This window comes from Gobius niger (assembly GCF_951799975.1).
Source record: "Gobius niger genome assembly, chromosome: 21".
NCBI lineage: Eukaryota > Metazoa > Chordata > Actinopteri > Gobiiformes > Gobiidae > Gobius > Gobius niger.
The window spans coordinates 14,765,981-14,784,735 of NC_136872.1; the positions used below are offsets into that span (position 1 = coordinate 14,765,981).

Here is an 18,755-nt window from a genome sequence, read left to right on the forward strand (position 1 = left end):
AAAATCCACAAGTAACTTATTTCTGCCTCGTTGTCATTGTTACAGAATATGCTCTAGCTTATTTTCTTATGATCATTTATAAAAGAAACGCATGCTCCAAATGTAAACGTACGTGGCATGAAAGTTCATAATTTTATGTTGCATAGGTGTAGCCTGCGATACATTTAACAACTTGTCAAAGTAGCTTTGTGATATTGACAATACGACCTATATTATAAAAACATATTTCACGGCCAAATATCAGAACAAGTAAAAGTGGAACATAATTCAATGTATGATTGTCAACAACTAACAAAACCCCATAAAATATGTGTTTTAATAATTTCACATGTTTATTCTAAACAGATCAAACATACATTAGATTCAAAATACTTAACAGAGGACATACAAAATGTTCACTGAAAGCCTGCCTTGCATATTGAGTTTTGGATTGCTATTTTGTTTGATCTATGCTTTTCCTAATCAGTTTAACTTTGTAATTACAATAAATGATTTTGCCTGGGGATCATGCTCTTCCAAGCTGCACTGTGTCAAAAGGTGTGAGATTGCAGAAACATTTATACATTCAAATTTAAGTCAACATTAGAAAAGCATAATATTTACAACTCTTTTGTGAAATAGCATTGCTTCCTTTGCTTAGGTCCATATTTGTGAGCAATTATGTTATTTTATTGCCAGTTTTTCATCTTCTATTAGGGCTTTTCTGTCAACTCAACTTTCTCATTAACATAATGATTACAAATCCTTTTAAATCAGTTTCATTACTTTACATTACAAGTTTTACAGTTTCATTAAACCTCACTATGATCATTTACAACATCCTGACTGTGTCAAACATTTTTTTGCAATTAAAAGTTTGTGCTTTCAAAGGCATTCACTGTTTGGCATAAAGGAAAAAGGTGTGATGCATATTAGAGCCACTAGGTGGCAGTGTAAGCCACACAACCTCAGCAGATAAGGCAACGTGCAGTTCTTCACCAAAGAGACATGAGCGGGTGCGAAAATATTTCTCCTAGGATAGTTGGCAGAGTGAAACGTCATACATATATGAACCAATCAGCTTAACCCTGACCCTGCCCTAGCCACTAACCCACTAACCTTTAGGATAGTGGGCTGGTGCCTGATCTTAATACGTCTCTCATTGGATGATTAATGTCCACCATTTACCAACTATCCTTGGAAAAATATTTTTGCGAGCGCCGTTATTTCCCAAGATCAACAGTTAGTCTTACATCTTAGACGCTGCAAAACAAGATATTCAAAAATAAATACAATAAAATAAAATTTTGTAAATTCAGTCGCTCTCTCAAAGTAAAACTAAGAATAACTTTTTTTTTAAATACTCTTCATTTCAGTGAACTGACTGGTCACGAGTCCAGTGAACCAAGAACCAGGCCTTTTAACATCGCTTGCTGTTCCAGTCCTAAACAGTGGCAGTGTCCATAAGGGGGGCATGAGACAGAAAAATGTTTCCATATTGATACATAAAACACGGCATGCTTGAGAGCGAGGGATCTGCTGCAGTAACCTCAGAATCCAAGACGAAATATGTACATACATTCTCAGTCTTTCGATTTACAAATGCATCTTGTTTGTGGAAGACGCTGATCGTAAATAAACGGCTGCTCACAAGCTCAAGTCGATGATGATGTGCTCAAAGATCTGCGTGTTTCCTTTGAAGCTGGATGCAAAAACAAAGTCCCTGCGGTCGGTGGAGACCACAGTGAAGGAGCGCGGCGCCTGGATGTACACCTCCTTAAAACGCTCAAAAACCTTCCCCTCTTCGTCCCACAGGTAGATCTGAGAGAACGTGTAGTCACTGCCCAGTGCCAGGTAATGCCGATCTTTAAAAGAGAACGGCTGGAGAATCATGGACCCCCTTGAAGGCAGAGCTTGGACCTCCGCAAACTGCTTGGTGCCCCAACGCAGAACTTTGGAGTCACCGATGTAGCGCGTCATGGTCAGATAAAGCTCCTCCTTGATACGGAAATGCTTCACCGCCACAACATCTTCCATATTGGGAATCTCGCCTTGGAGGATGAACTTTTGGTTGCTGCGGCTCCACTGGTATATGACCGGCACTTGAGAACGACTTGCCAAGATAATGTGCGCCTTCCCGTCCAGGTCTAAGACTTCAGCATCCGTGTCCCGGTACCACTCGTGAAGCGACTGGTACGAGTAAAAACCTTTGTCGTTCCATTTGTAAAGGGTGGAGAGACCCGCTTTTGAGCTGTCCGCGACCACGAAGAACCAGTCGTCGCCGATCTGAAATGCCTCGATGTCGTTGGGCTTGGAGATTTTGGAGACCTCGATGTCCTGGAACTTGCTGAATCTGCTTTGGTCCTCGTCAAACTTGTAGATGTGGGAGCCTCCAAAGAGCTGAGCCACGATGACGAAGACTTCATTCTGGATTAGGACCGACTTACACGCCACAATAGACTGACCTGAAAGGTATAGAAAAAATAAGTCATTTTCTGCATCGTCGCATTGCAGTTTTCATCATGGAAAAGGTCTTCAAAAAGTAGTCATCTGTACCGAGTAGATTTACATTTTTAGGCATTTAGCCTCTGTTTATAGTATTTGACAAGATAGGCCAACTGTATATACCCTGGACAATGACGAATTATTTGCAAGGTGAACATAGAGCACATGTATCAAACACAAGGCCCGCGGGCCAGATTGGGCCCACAAGATGATTTAAAGTGGCCCTTTGTTGGGCATGAATTTCTGAATATAAAAAAAATAAGCCCTAGCCCATTCCTGTGCGGAGTTGTGGAGTTAAGAAATAACCAGAATGCTAAATCCAGCCTCTAGGGGGCAGCTTAAATTAATAAAGGGAAAGAATTCTGCATGTGTCCAGCAGAGGGCACTGACATAATATGACGTCAGGATATAAATAGCCAGTGTTTGGAATAACGCCGTTTAAAAGAACGGCGTTAGGTAACGGCGTTATTTTTTCAGTAACGGAGTAATCTAATTCATTACTCTCCTCGTCGTTACAACGCCGTTATCGTTACTGGGTAAACAAAGTGGCACGTTACAATTGGGCTGAATGAAGCGCCGCGGTGTCAGCATGGGGAGAGCAGTGGAGAGGGTGGGCGGTGTCTGACGGAGCAGAACACGCACATCTGACTGTCCGTGCAGAGTACTGCATCGCGCTCTCTGCTCCATAAACTACTTGTGTCCCCGACCCGCGGCTTGTCATCCCCACAGCGCGGTGCAGCCGCAGGGGAGAATCAAGTTGGTGATCATTGATCAGTAGTGTTGGAACTTATTTTTAACCCAAAGACGCAGTGGACGCGGTGGAGACACGTCTTTCTCCCTCTCTCTCTCAGCGCCTTTCTTCTTCCTCTCTCCCCGCTCTCCGCTCCATAGAACAGTGCAAGGCCACTAACCTTCTGGGGCATGTAAACTTATATTTGCTGTCGATTGTTTCACGGAGAGACATCATGCTTGTGCGTAAAGTCTGCCCTGATCGTTGGCACATGTTTCTCTTGTTCCTCCCCATTCTCTTTGAATACGGCCATATTCCTACATTAATAAAACAGCGGCGCAAATACAATACCACTCAGTCACAGGGGCCTCCCCCACTCACCCCCCATTCAGTTCATTCAGTTACTATGAACATCTTTGAACATCTTTGAACACCTGTCTGTTCTAACCATTTCAATTGACTTGTGAAAACAGCAACAACAAAAAAACAAAATTCTTTGACATATAGCAACACAAATAGTTACTTTCCCTGGTAACGAGTTACTTTTATTATAGAGTAATTCAGTTACTAACTCAGTTACTTTTTGGAACAAGTAGTGAGTAACTATAACTAATTACTTTTTAAAAGTAACGTTCCCAACACTGTAAATAGCATATTATAACCATGTGGTAAATAGTCAGTCTGCGGCTGCAATAGTAACCTACTGCCATCCAGTGTACAGTGAATGGATAATGACTTCATGCAGCACTTTGAGAAGCGTGTGACACAGGCTGATGAAGCACAATAAGTGTAAGTAGTAGTTATTTATTAGTCCTATACAATATATGCGGCCTGCGACCCGCCGTGGGGCTGAATTTCGGCCCATGACCCAAACGAGTTTGACCCCTGCCAAAGAGGGATACACAGAAGGAAGATCATCCACTTCCATCAACATTGCTCAATTTGTAGAATTTTGAGTGAAATTCCGATTTTTGTTATTCTACTCTTCTGCGTCTTGACCTCTAAAAATCTCAAATCTAAAAGCTTCTCTACTGGAGAGCTTACAGCCTCTAGGCCAGTATAACGTCTGATTACAAAGCTAAGGCCTACAAAACTGATCTATTATTTTTCCTCATATTGTATTGTCATCACTTTTTTTTTTTTTTTTTTTTTTTTTGCATTTTCATCCTCATTTTTGTCACTATTTTGACACTTTTTGTCAAGAAGCTTTTAATTGGGTAATGCCTTTACCATCATGCTTTTACGGCTAACAACGAGCACTTACTGATAGGGATGCAGTATATACAATGCGTGGCAACAACAGTAGCAGCAGCAGCAGCAGCAGCAGCAGGCTAGTTACACCTCAGCCTCATGTGTTATTAAGTATTTCACACAAACCTGTGATATTGTCGTAGGTCCTGTAGTTCATTTCTATGTGGTCCCATTGGAAAACCATGCAGCTCTCCATACTGGGCGCAGCTATCGCCACATAGACGTCATTCTTGAAGCTGAACGTGTCCACAGACAGGGATTCTGATGCGATCGTCTGATGGAGGATGAAATCTGGGGAGAGAGATCATCATTAGGCGCAAGTCAAAAAATGTACATGTTATTCAAAATAGAACAAATAGAACATTGGTTTTTGAATGAGAACTAACTGCTTTTCGCATGTGACTCCTACCAGTTGAAATGCACTCGTTCTGCAGACTGGTCATGTCGTTGAGCCTCTTGCCCTTCATCTCCTCGGGGCTGGCGCACACGACATCGGACACTGTGGCGTTGGTGTTTTTGAGCCACGTCATCAGCCACTTTGCGCGGCAGTCGCACTCAAAAGCATTACCCCGCAGATCCCTGGAAGAGGAGCGGCGCTGTTACGCAACCACAGGCAGTCCGAAACAACAGATTACACTATAGGGGAGACTTACAGTTCAATGAGAGAGTCCAGGTCACTGAAAAGGTCCCGGGGCAACGCTTTGATGTTGTTGTTAGCCAGTGATCTAGGAAAAAAGTCGAATACATTAAGATACTTATAGGTCATGTTAGAAAAATATGGAAAAACTTCCTTATAGACCATATAATAGCACAGTAATAGCTTTATATCATGATGGAATATGCACTTACTGAACTAGATGATACATACTCGTTTTCACACAATAATTGAGCCATTTTAAGTTCACAGAAGCTCCTTCTTTTTACAAACTAAAGACTTAAACACAGTGAACTTACAGATGTGTCAAGTCTCGGAGTCCTCTGAAGGCATATTTGGAGGCAGTTTCAATCTTGTTACTCTCTATAAACCTGAAAAGGACATTATTCATTAATTAATAGACCATTTGATAATACTGATGTTAAAGGAATTGACTCTGTGCATAACTTCAAACTTCCTGTTTCGATCCAGCACGCCAAAATAAAAGCACCATCTTATTCATTAGGTCAGCGGTTCATTAGTTACACTTTCTTTCTGCCTAAGTATTAACAGACAAACACTTGCAAGTACCTGCTTAACTAATCAATGAGACGAGCTGTGCGCTTTTATTTTGCTGGATCGAAACAGGAAGGCACCTCTTGGGCGGTGTTGTTGTGATTTGAAGTCATGCACAGAGTCAATTCACTTACAAATTTGAGGAGGATAAATGTTGATGAATATGAAATGCCTTATACCACTTGATGAAATATTGCAATGATATTCCTTTTTGTTTTTACATTTCATACAAGTCTCAGCATGCACATACAGTATAATCAAACAATGTTTTTTTTCTTACAGATACTCCAGGTGTGAGAGGCCAGAAAAGGCATCATCCCTTATAGTTGTGAGAGAGTTGGAGTTCAGGAGCCTGTCAAAGACACACACAGATAAAGTGCACATGCCAATTTTGTTTTACCTCCTTGACCCCCGCCTTAACCGAGCACATTTTCTCCACATCAGCATTACCCAAATCTAAAAGCTCCCTGACTGGAGTTTACAGCTAGAGTGACGCCTCATTTGAATGCTACAAAATAATCTAAATGGATCTTTTCCCTTGCGTTGTTGTCACTATTTTTCATGGAGCTTTACGATTTGGGTAATGGTGCAACTGGAGACAATGTGCTTGGATCAGGTGGGGGTTAAGAGGTTAATAAACTATATAAAAAAGTTAGAAAGTGCAGCCTCTGACTGTAAGGGAATGGCTCCTGCCTGTAGAGATATAATTCAGTTAAAGCTTTCTGCTGCCCGAATTCAAGGAGCAAAAATGGAAAATATCACTCGCCTGTCCAATCTACTGTCTACACTGATTATGGATTAGTTTCTGTCTATACAAATCTGAATGTAGTTTCCAGTGTCAGGGTTAGGGCCACAACAGTCTTTAACAGTCTGTAATTGCCCGGTGACCCGCTGGTTACAAGGTCAATGCTTAACTCACTACACCACTCCTCCATTAATCCACTCATAATCATTTACCAATGTTGAAACTGCTGGTGTCAGTGCAGAACCATTCAACTGCTCAAGGCAAAAACATCACGCGTGACCTCCCCCCTGCCCCACCTCACTTTAGGATGACACCATTGTGCAGAGGAGACACAACACGGTGAAGATTGATTGCTTGAGCTAAATCGCTTGTAGAAGTCATTCATCCCCAGCCCCTTTAAAAGCTCTCCCTCCTAAAAGCCGAACTAAACTCTTGTGAAAAGTGCATTACAGTACCTCCTAATGGACACTTGGAACAGGCTGCTGCCTCTGTGTTTCCCCTGCACCAAAACTGCATTTAATTCTCCGGCTTTTAGAGCCACTGCTGAACTAAACAGCAGGAGAAATCAGAATTAGGAGTGATTTTTTTTTTTCCCTTTCAGAGCTGGATATCCTCTTTTTCATAACCACTGTTGTGTGCCTATAAAGGAGTTTCTTTTGATCAGATCTGGGTGATTGGAAAATGAAATAAATGCAATAAAACCCAAGTTCTGTATTCGGACAACAACTCTTAAAAAGTCAATACATTTTAAAAGGACATATACTCACACGAGCTGGAGAGAAGGCATGTGCGCAAACATCCCCTCCTTGATCTCCGAAAACGTCCCATTCACGATACTCCTACAATGCAGAACATGTAGTTAATGGCCAACCTCAGCTCGCGCTAATAAAGCTAACCCAAAGGCGCACGAAGCCCCTCACAGTGAGTGGATGTCGTTGGGGGTGATCCTGGGCGCGTAGTTTGACCCCACGCAGATGATGGACTCCTTGGAGCAGCTGCACGTATGGGGACATTTCTGGGGCTTCCTGCAGTGCCCCGGCTGAGGCACGAGGCAGCACAGCGACACGAGAACCAGCACTATCCACGCTGCTCGAGGCATCTTCCCTGTCGGGCTCGCATGTGTTAAAGTGGATCGTGGATGTCGCTCCCCTGTTTTTTTTTCTTTTTTTTTTTTTTTGGTACCCCCGAAGCGACTGAAAAAGGCACGCGGTAGAAGCTGCAGGAGGAGGAGGAGGATGTATAGGGACGCGTCCACCCCTGCAACAACACGACGAGGAGGGAAAAATGCTGCACTGACTCGCTCAGCCTGACATCAGCAAATCAGACAGCAGCTCCCCTCCATCGTGCGCTTTTTTTTTTTTTTCATTATTTATTTACAGCGGGTTCACTGTGAAAAACCGATGCTTAAATAACCGCCGGCACGCACTGAGCAAATATGAGCAATTCAAAAAATCTTACATGAATTAATGCATTTGGTAAGAGGTGTTTGCTATATGTAAGGCCCAAATATTTAATAATAATAATAATAATAATAATAATAATAATAATAATAATAATAATAATAATAACAATAATAACAATAATAATAATAATAATAATAAATAAAATGACCCAAAGAGCCAACTCTTCTTGAAAATATCACATTCTAAAATAGCAGCATTTCTTTATTTTTGTATGTCCAATGTGAAGACAAAACCAGATCGAAATCATCTAAAATGAGGCATCCAGATCAAACAAGGACTAAATGATGTCCAAACCAGGACTACACCAAAAATCTGCTTTAATTTAACAGAAATTCAAGCGATTAGGAAGATTTATTGAAATGTATATTAGTTTTGGCGATCAGACCCCGGCGGTAGACATCGATGTATGTATGAATGTCAGTATGGATGAACAGCTTGGAGTTAGGGATGTCTTCCCCGGAGCCTGGACACTGGTGGTGGTATAGGGGACCCGTGAAGATGCAGCAGGGAGAAGCCGTGGGCAGAAGAGGTGGAGATGGGGTGGAGGCGGGTCGCAGCACAGCTAGGAAGCAAGCAAACCATGATTGCTGGGGCTTAAAAGCAGGACCGAGGGCGATGATTGGCTGCTACTGAGGTGCGACTCTTACGCTGATGGGCTGAGGTGGAGGTGTGGCCCTCTCGGAAGCAATCATTGGCTGGAGGTAGATGATGCTGAAATTAGTCCACCAGGCTGAATTAAGGCCGAGGCTTCATATAAACCACACCTCTAGCAACCGTTAGTTGCAAAATCCATTGGGAGTAACCTACTTCAGCACCATGGACAGCTCCTTATGGGGGGCTATAATGGTGGTGGTGGGTTGGCCAGAAAAGCTTTAGATACATTTTGATCTAAATTTAGTATTACATTCTTCATCTGCTACTGTGATCCAAAACATTAACAATAAGATCTTTGCTCTTTTGTTGTGCACTTGAGCTTAATGCAAATGCAAATTTTGACTGAACTGAATTGATGTGATGTGCAGGAGAAATATTTAATATGTATATTAATATTTCAGTAGCATTATCCGGATTGACTCCAAGCACTCCATGATGCTTTATGGACTATACGCTAATAAGTCTAATAAAAGTATCTTCCAAACTCTAGCAGTAAGGTGTGGTTTTGTTCTTTGTAGCTGAAATCTTCTGTTAGTTTTGCTCCATTTCTGTTGGGTGTCTACATCATCCAAGAGTCAGTGAGTCCCTTTTCCCCCAAGAGATTGTGGGTTTTCAGAGATGTGCAACACTCATTGCATTATTATTCTGTTAGATTTCATTCAATATAAACCGTCAGCCTTTGTTAAATAAACACCAGTAAAGAAATATAGTCTAACAATTTTGAGTCTCTTCTCAGCCTCTGTTCTTTTCTCAAGCTGTGAGCTACTTTCATAATTGAATCGATCACACTCCACTTCTCGATATCTTTCATTTGATTTACATACTGCACCACTCTGGTCGATAAAGGGGTTCCTTCACTCGTCTGGAGAGAAAAGGGGGTTTGATGGACTCTGATCAATTGGCCACAGCATCAGCAAGAAGAGGACAGGCTTTGTCAATGAATACAGTCACATCATTGACAAAAATGTACACACTTTCTCTGGGTTAAGAATGTAATGTGTTTGTGCTATGGTTTGAATATGAAACAACTGTACTTCTCAGGGCTGCACAATACAGCAACGCACATTTATTATATCTCTAACTAACACTATAAGAGGTAATGCCACATCCATATGGCAAGAAATCCTAGAGGGCACATCTACAATTTTTTTGCAAACACGACCTATAACAAAAAACATAGCGCAACTTTAAAATGTGCAAAAGGTCAGTTCGATTTAGCTCCATTTCAGCACTGTTTTGATCCTGATTTAGGTTTTCAAAGTCTTGTTTCAGCCCCACATTCAAGCTACTCATCAGTTAGCTCAATTTCGCCTCATATTGTGCGGCCCCCGGGCCTTCTTTCTTCCACTGGAGTGATGGCTGCTGATGTGAGCTCTCACTGTGCTGCATTGAGCCCGTGCTGCTGGTTACAGACAGTGTTTTTCCACTGGTTGACTTCAGCCTGGGAACAGTAAAAGTGTGCTGAGACAGCAGCCTCTCGCTCACATCCAGAGCTGCTGAGGACAGTCCTAACGCTTGCTTCGCTTTCATATCATTTGTCCTGACAAACAGCGCTTGCTGACGTACTTGCATGCACACCTGGGCTGCTTAGGAAGAGCATGTAGCCGCATCTTCCTATACACAGAAGACAATATGATATAGTGGAGTGTGAAAGTCCCAGGCAGGTGTGGGGGAAAAAAACGCAAAAAATGTATGCTTCTTCATTTTTATGTAATTTCTTTTATTGTAATGTAGATTCAGGACATGTATAAAATGATTATCTTCATGCTGTGACCAAAACCTCACTTAACCAAGGGCAGATCTATATTTAGCCCACTGTATTGATTATGTGTTACTTGGTATCTGTTACAGAGCCTTGGAATAAATGGCCGCTCCGGTACACACTGCTTGGATTGGGTTTAATGATTTGGATTGTATTTCAACTTGCTGCAGACAATTTAAAGCTGCATTTTTGTCTTTAAAGCCATTCAACGTAACGTTTTATCCCACGACTAGAATAAAATACACACATATATACATTATCACGAATGATTTTATTGGTTATTCTATTTCGTTTGAACTGCGCATTAGGAGAACATCTGGTGTGGCTGGCATGCTTACTGTATGTGTCACAGTTTTCTGATCGTTTAATTGCTCCAGGTATCCTCCACTGATCTGCTTTAATAAATAAACAGAGACAGACTGTTTCTTGTAAAAGCACTTGATCATAATTGCTCAGTTGCTCTATTCTTTTAAATAATTTATCTTCACAAATGCAAAACCTTTTACAGCAATTTAGACAACAATCAGCAGCATCCAGCAGTGGGATGATGTAATGCTAGACTTGTTTCTCTGTAGAGTTTGTTGCAGTAAGTTACTCTCCCGTGGCGCAGTCTGACTGATTCTCTGTTGGCTCGGAGGGGGCACTTTTAGCTGCCTCTTTCTTCAGGCTCTTGAGGCACTTGTCCAGTCTCTTGATGCACAGTGTCACGTCGTCCCGAGTGATGCCCACGGCAGAGGCGGCGTTGAGGTACGGGCAGGGGTACGACTCAGAGTGGGACATGAAGCCCCGGAAAGTGTGTCCAGCGATGGTCTGCTCCTTTCCCAGTGGAATCACCCTGGGAACAAAGGCTGGTTTTAAAAAAGGATTATGAGCCACAAACTGAAGGCAACCTCTTAACCCCCACCTGAACAGAGCACATAAAATGTAAAAAAAAAAGAAGCAAAATGGCGACCAAAACAAGGATGAAAACATGACAAAAAAGAGACAAACATGTGACAAAAACGTGATGAAAACATGACAAAAAAAAGCAATGGAAATCAACAAAAAAGCGATAAAAACACAACAAAAAGTGACCAAAAAAAGGGATAAAAATGTGACGAAAACATGATAAAAAAAGCAATGAAAAAAGTCAACAAAAAAATTATAAACACAGCAAAAATGTGACAAAAAAGAAACAAAAACATGACACGAAAAAGCAACAAAAAAGTGACAAACATGTGATGAAAATGTGATGAAAACACGACAAAAAAGTGATAAATACACATCAAAAAGCGACAAAAAAGTGATAAAAATGTCTTAAAAACCCTGATAAAAAGCATTGAAAAACACAACAAAAAAAAGCATCAAAAAGTGACAAAAAAGGGGGAAAAATTAGACGAAAACACGATAAAAAAGCAATGAAAAATAAATTAAAAAGTGACAGAAAAGTGAGACAAACATGAATAAAGAGGCAAAAAAAGAGACAAAAACACAACAGAAATGCTTCAAATATGTGACAAAAACACAGTGACAATCTAACAAAAAGTTACAATCACTTTTGTAGGTCTTAGTTTTCAAAATGAGGCGTTACACAGCATCTAAACCCTCCAGTTGAGAAGCTTTTAGATTTGGGTAAGTCGAATTGGAGAAAATGCACTCAGCTCAGGCTAAGAGGTAAGAGGTTAAAGGTAGGTAAAGGAAACAATTGAATACACGCTTCTTTATTAATATCAAAAGAATCATGATGGAAAAAGATGTCATCACTGAGCTAAATAAGTGAATAAGATAAAAGAAATTCTTGGTAAAATATGAGAAAATACAACAACAAAACAAAGAGATTGAGAGCATTGTCCAGTCCGTTTACCCCAGAGACACCGCCCCTCGTGCAGACAATAACGAAACAAGCATCCATTTAAATTCTTAGCAGGCCCTGTTATGACGGGACAGACGATCTAATCATCTAAAGTACGTCCCGCTCCACTGTCCTCCATCTGGCTGATTGCTCATTTGCCCGGGACAGCTTTCCCCCCCCCCACCTTTATTTTGATGGCACTGACAAGGCAGTATATCAGAGCTTTACTTGGTGGTACAAAAGGTGATGTGCAGGAGTCAGAATGCAGTATTTATTTTGATTATTTTTTCCACACTGCCCAGAATATTGAATCTTTCGAACCTGGCTCCAGACACTTGGCGCGTGAACAACATGGACCCGAGCTGCGTCACTGCCTTGTCATTGTCTCCTTGAAATCCACTCAGAGACATGGCTGAGGAAAACACACACATTATAGGATTATCACTCATTCAGGAAGTCATTATTGATCCTTTTTACGGAGGCAATATGAATCTGAAGTGGTGGCAGTTTTTTTTCTGCTTACACAGCACATGGGCTTAAGCTCACCCAGTGAAATGGGGTTGTGGGGGGTGTGGAGTAGCCTCTCTCCGTGGGCAGAGGCCAGACTTTTCAGCTCCTGGGCCAGGAATGAGTAGATCTCCTGCAGACAGACAAGACGCAGGGGCTGCTCAGAGTGCAAGGTGCACAACGGGGCTATAAATAGACACTCCTTAACATTGTGCTGCCGTGGTCTTTTTATAGAAACACGGTCGGCAAGAACAGCGGGTTTTGGCTCGGCGCTAATCGAGCGAATCTCCAGCATCAGAGCAGGAAGCGTAAGGCCAAATACTTTCCAGTAGCGTGACCTCATGCATAAAGTAAAAAGGCTAAGAATTTTAAGTGTGGACGTTACTGGGTGCCTGCCACTTCCACCTGACTGAGATTTTAATGTTTTTTGCTAACACAGTCTAAAACCAAAAGGCAACCTTAACTTCAAAGTGCAAAATTTCAGTTTTGATCATGTTTTTAGTAATTTTGCTCAGTCTTTGCTTAGGCACCGACCGTTTACATTTATTTCGATACTTATACTAAATCCAGCTCCAAAAATGATTCCTTCCATTTCATTTATTTTGCATTTGTATCATTTGTTTAAGGTGAAACAACCAAGAAGACTACAAAAGGGCAAAAAAACACTTTCGAAGTTTGTCTTATTTTTCCCCCATGTAAAAAAATTTCCATTTTTTTCCCCTTAATTTTCCCCTGTTTGTGCACCTTTTTTTTTTTTTTTTCTAAATGCTGCATGTTTTTTCCATTCCCCCCCTTTTTTTCCCAAAATGCTCCCAGTTTTTCTCCATCTTAATTCCCAAGTTTTTCACCCCATTTTATCCCCAAGTTTTCCTAGTTTTTTTCCACATTAATTCCCAAGTTTTTCTACTTGAATTGAACATGTTTTAGAAGTCCACTGTGTAGACACTATACAAAATGGTATATTATCCGGTATATTAATTATTTACACTGTGGACCATGGTAAAAAAAAAAAATCAATACGCCTGATGGCATTAGGTCATGTGAGTGGCTTCCTAGAAAAACTGTCTCCTGCGTATAAAAACAGATTTTACATTCATACTACACCACCCCTTTTAGGATATGAGCAAAACGCTTCAGGCATGACCGTATACATTTCACTATTCCCGTAAATCTACCTTACTAACAAAGTACGTCATTTCTAGGAAGTGTAAAACATTTATTTCTGTGCTGGTTTGTTTCTAGTATTGATAGATTCACTCTATGTTTATTGTACTGCAGTTCAGAGGAGCGAGAATACTGCAGTGTCTACATTGAGAGGAGGAGGCTGCTGCTGCATCGTGAACAGCACTGAGCCACGAGGGAACATTTGGAAAACTTAAAGATCCATTTAATCTCCCACTGCAATCTCCAAGTGAGCCCTCCGCCGACTTTCTCAGTATAAACCTGGACTCTGGTGAGGTTTTTAAAGAAGGCTGTGGGCAAATATCGATGCCAGAAAAGTGAATCCACACAGCTGTGTTTTAGACAGTAATCTCATCTTTGATCATTTAACCTGAGATACTGGGATGGTGCAGTACATGCAGTATTCAGTGAAATACTTAGCAGGAGGAGAAGCTGTGCGCTGTGTACCTTCCTCTCACACAGTAGTCTCTTGTAGCCGCTGGCTCCTAAAGTGAGAAGGGTAATCAGGACGTCCAGGGAAGGAGAGGCCGAGGCGCGACCTGCAATCAGACAAAAGTGACTTTGAGAAGGAGAAATAAAGCGGGACAGAAATGTAAAGACATCCGGTCACATTGTGAAAGGTCGCAAAGTTTATGTGTAAAGTAAAACGATATTTCTTCAAGAATATAGGGAAAATGTACAAGTATATGTCTAATGCAGTGCAAAACTAAATCAATACTACAAACATCCATCTTCATCTGCTTTATCCGGGGTCAGGTCACGGAGGAAGTCTGAGTGAATGATTGCTGAAGGATAGATAACGCACCTATGTATGTATTCAAATTAGTGGTGGGGCTCCATTAAATATCCTAATTGAGTTAATTATGTTTTTTTTTTAATTAATTAATCCCAATGAATTGCATTTAAACATAATTTATTTAGGGGTTGTATTTCATTTTTAGAGGTTTAGATGCTTCTTTGTATTTACCTGCATTTTAACTCATTTGAAGTGACTCCTGTGTGATCATGTCAAACACTTTGAAACACAGTTTGATTTATTTTGGAGAATGATATTTTTAAATAAGTGAATGTTGGCTTAACTGTGTGAATAGACAAGGTTGTATTTGGCTTTACGTGTTGTTTGTGCCTCAGCAACGTCTGCAGGAAAAAAGGAAACTGAAGTGTCGAAAGTAAAGTGCAATTAATTTCGCTTCATATTTTAATCACACTAAACCTTATGTAATTAAGCAATCGTAATTAATAGAGTCCCGGCCCAAATTCAAATGAAATCTATGGTTATGCTCAACTTGAATGACCCAGTGAAGGTCACCAAATGGTGTCAGTGCGTAGCAGAAATTAGGGCTAAGACACAATCAAATTTTAAGCTCATATTTGACATGATCATGTTAATTGACAGGTCTACAGCCTCCTGTGGCAAATACAGCGAGGACCTTTGATAAATAAACGAGAGACAATCTTGTACTAAATGGTACTGAAGTGAAAAGTAATCATTCATTCATTCATGAGATGGATCCATGAGAAAAATCAAAAGCTAAATTTTTGGCCATATTGCCAAACTTTGATTCAGGGTCTGATGAGAATTCACCTGGATACATTTTGCTTATCTCCTGGATAAAGGCATCATCAAAGCCTGCAATTATGGCGCCACCTACTGGAACCATGAAGTTCTTGTCCAAGCTCTGTACAAAGGCATCAACTCTCCCAACTCTAGAGCCCTGACAAGAGACACAATCAAGTCAGCTCGTACCTATAGCCTTTATAATTCAAACACAGCATCTCTGCATGACATACCTGCTGTATAAGGTGCATGCACTTAGATGACTGTACTCCATACGCGTTATTAACAATGTGGGGAATGTTGTGTTTGGAGCACAAAGTCGCTAGCTCTTCAAGTCTATTGGGAAATCATGAGGAAGACCAAATAAAGTCATAAACATACAACCTACTAGGACATTATCATCAGATTACTTGAATGATTACCTGTCAGGAACGCGAGGAGCGAAGCATGAAGTCGTTGAGTGAACACAGAGGATATTTTCAGCCCCGAGTTCTTCAATCTTTCTCTTAACGGCCTCCAGGTCTGTCCGCAACTCATCGCCTTCAAGAACATTCTCCACCACGACTGGTTCATATCCTGAAGGAAAGAGATAGCCCCCATTAGTTCTTAGTTTTGGTTTAAGTACTGGTTTTGTATTTGATTGCATTTTTAACAGAAATACAAAGATTTCCAGTACATTTTACCTGCAGTGATCATGGCTTTGAAACAGGACTTCTGGTCGATGCGAGGCCAGATTATGAACCGAGCTTTAGGTCTGCGATGCCGAAGGGTCAGGAAACACAAGGTCAAACTCATCCCCGTGGCCATGGGCACAACAAAGCAACTAGACGCACTTCGGACCCCTGTAAATCAAACTGCATCACATGACGCTGTCATCATATCTCCCACAAAAACAAGTGTCATCAAACTGTAGTCGAGAGTCTGGCAAGGACCGGACGAAGTTTGCACAAACCTGAGAGCCTCAAAATGTCCAGAACAATAGAGTTTGTTAACTTGTTGAGCAGACTGGATCCTGCCGCTTTGGGTTGAACAGCAGCAATGTCCCCGGATCGACCAATGCCATGGATCAGCCTATGGGGAAGGAGACCACGACAAATTCATGAACTTATTCTGAAGCGGTATAAAACACTATCTGCATCCATGCCTGTAATGTCGTCTGGCCACAAGGCTGGATGCGACCCTGCCTTCTCTCTCCCCGACTCCACAGTTTGAGAGGAAGTTATTACTGTCCATCAACGCCAGCTCACTGAGGAAAAGCTCAATGGTGCTCTCACTCCACCCATGCTCCGGACACTTGCCCTGTCATACAAAGAAACAAAAACAGAAACAACAAAAAGAAGCAAATGTATTTAACCTGTAGGAATGACAATGGCTTTGAATGTGACCTCTTTGCCTCACCTGTTCTAGCAGTTGTCTGATAAGTTGCTCATGGCCACGTCGCGCCTCTGAGCCCTGTCTGATGTAGGACGATGAGACGATCTTCTCGCTCAAGCTGATGTTTTCACTGTTCATGTCTAAAAATACATTGAAACATACTTCATGCACTTTTACTATTGCAAGAGATGCCATCAGCAGGGCTTGATAACAACACAATAGCCAAAAGATTTCTGTTTTGCCTAGGAACCCTTTCACTCTCTCAACATTTGATTTCAGTGAATAGTCCTGGAAAGCCATGCTGTTAAGAGGAGAAATATGTGCTATAAAGTAATCCAAAGGGTGCAATGAAATTAGGGGTGAGTGAGTAAATTACTGGATAGTGTTTGAAAAGTCAGTGCCAGATCATGCTAAATGAAAACTGTGCATGTGGACAACGTTTTAACCTCTTAACCCCCACCTGAACCGAGCCTTTCTCCAGCTTGACTCAAATCTAAAAGCTTCTTGAAAAAGTGTCAAAATGAGGCCTATACGCTGAAAGCTCCAGAAGCTTTTAGATTTGGGTAAAGCCGAACTGGAGAAAATGCCCTTGGTTAAGGCGGGGGTTAAGGGATTGTGTATGGCTTCTTCTTGTTATTTTGCATTTTATCGCTTGAAAATAATATAATTCAGAACCTAAACGAAAGTGTTCACTTTAGAGTTTGCACGTGCGCATGCATTCATACTATTACATTGAGGAGTTTAAGAGTTGCACTTGTCATTCCTAAATCCATATTGCGAATGAACGACTGATGAGCTACAAGGTACCGTAAACTTTATATGTGCCCAGTCATCAAAGAGTGAGTGAAATAAACACACCTGACGGTCACAGCGTGGACAGAAGTTCAGTAAAAACATGTCATGCAGATACCCGGAAGAAAGCGTGGGCGCTGTGATCATGTGACTAACATAAAAGTCAGACGCACACGCTACGTCATATTACGGCGACATCCTGCATGGTTGGTTGTTGTTAGCTCGAAGCCAAAGCTCAAATCAGTTTGCTGAAGTGCCTTTAGGCCAAACGCTGAGAGTTTTGGTGAAGCAGCGGCTGACTGCGGCCGCTGACGAGATATTTATGTTGTTTGAAAAGACCATTGCGGAGTATGAGGTGGAACTGTGTCGCTCCAATGAAGAGAACCAGAGGAAACTGTTAGACTCGACCTTAAACCCCGTTGTCCTGCTGCCCAAAGTGGAAGCTGGGGCCCAGATTCACTCGCAGGGTCCAGGAATGAACCGCGAAATCCCCGAGACTCTAGAGCCTGTCCCAGAGATTCTGTTCTGTGCGAGACTTCACTTCTCAAAGAGGAAACACAGAGAGAGGAGGACATCAGCCCACAGCTACAGTTCCTCGAAAACTCTTCTGACACTGACAATAGTGAACACTGGGGACCTCCATTCAGCTTTTTAGCTTCATAAATGGAAGATCTCTCCTCAGAGTTTAATTCCCCACGTGGGATCAGTGCCACTGTTATCAATAGACCCACGTCAGAAACTCAGAAACTGATGATGAAAGCTGATAGGACCTTTCCTGATCCTGAAAAGACAACTTTCCAGTGCTCAGTTTGTAAGCAGCGTTTTGGGAGCAAGGCTGACTTACAAAGCCATGACAGAGTTCACACAGGAAAGAGGCCGTTCAGCTGCCCCACCTGTCAGAGAGCCTTTAAAGAAAAGTGTAACCTTGTAATGCATATCAAAAAACACACAGAGAAACCATTCAGCTGTACAATATGCAATAAGGTGTTTCTTACAAGGGATTTGCTACACGCACATAAGTCACACACAGCAGAGAGGCATTTCAGCTGTCCCACCTGTCAATGAGCCTTTAAACAAAATTGTCAACTTGCAACGCATCTGAAAGACACACAGGAGAGAAACCATACAGCTGTTCGATATGCAAGAGTGCGTTTCTTACCAGAGGTTTGCTCAAAGTACATCACAAGTCACACACACAGGAGAAAGGCCTTA

General features: G+C 41.6%; 2 protein-coding genes across 2 annotated transcripts; both read right to left on the reverse strand.

Moving 5' to 3' along the window:
* Positions 1-1,294: 1,294 nt before the first annotated feature.
* Positions 1,295-7,690, reverse strand: lgi2a (leucine-rich repeat LGI family, member 2a). The gene is made up of 8 exons (XM_079580668.1): positions 7,341-7,690; positions 7,188-7,259; positions 5,956-6,027; positions 5,420-5,491; positions 5,119-5,190; positions 4,875-5,044; positions 4,592-4,756; positions 1,295-2,444 (listed from the first exon to the last, which is right to left on the reverse strand). Exons 1-8 carry the CDS (start codon positions 7,517-7,519, stop codon positions 1,627-1,629), a joined length of 1,620 nt encoding a protein of 539 aa, XP_079436794.1. The 5' UTR covers positions 7,520-7,690; the 3' UTR covers positions 1,295-1,626.
* A 2,618-nt stretch (positions 7,691-10,308) lies between these two features.
* On the reverse strand, positions 10,309-17,690 carry sepsecs (Sep (O-phosphoserine) tRNA:Sec (selenocysteine) tRNA synthase). Its single transcript, XM_079580442.1, has 12 exons — positions 17,610-17,690; positions 16,776-16,891; positions 16,522-16,676; positions 16,330-16,448; positions 16,061-16,219; positions 15,800-15,953; positions 15,611-15,713; positions 15,405-15,534; positions 14,267-14,358; positions 12,677-12,770; positions 12,452-12,542; positions 10,309-11,134 (listed from the first exon to the last, which is right to left on the reverse strand). Exons 2-12 carry the CDS (start codon positions 16,887-16,889, stop codon positions 10,891-10,893), a joined length of 1,455 nt encoding a protein of 484 aa, XP_079436568.1. The 5' UTR covers positions 16,890-16,891; positions 17,610-17,690; the 3' UTR covers positions 10,309-10,890.
* Between the last annotated feature and the right edge of the window lie 1,065 nt (positions 17,691-18,755).

Excerpts from the sequence above, each read along its gene's own strand:
- sepsecs (XM_079580442.1), bottom strand. The coding sequence starts at position 16,889 with ATGAACAGTGAAAACATCAGCTTGAGCGAGAAGATCGTCTCATCGTCC. Across the intron at positions 16,677-16,775 it reads TCAGACAACTGCTAGAACAG|GGCAAGTGTCCGGAGCATGG; the intron begins GTGAGGCAAAGA and ends TTTGTATGACAG. Across the intron at positions 16,220-16,329 it reads GGACATTTTGAGGCTCTCAG|GGGTCCGAAGTGCGTCTAGT; the intron begins GTTTGTGCAAAC and ends TTTGATTTACAG.
- lgi2a (XM_079580668.1), bottom strand. The coding sequence starts at position 7,519 with ATGCCTCGAGCAGCGTGGATAGTGCTGGTTCTCGTGTCGCTGTGCTGC. Across the intron at positions 7,260-7,340 it reads CCCAACGACATCCACTCACT|GAGTATCGTGAATGGGACGT; the intron begins GTGAGGGGCTTC and ends TCTGCATTGTAG. Across the intron at positions 6,028-7,187 it reads ATGCCTTCTCTCCAGCTCGT|GCTCCTGAACTCCAACTCTC; the intron begins GTGAGTATATGT and ends TGTCTTTGACAG.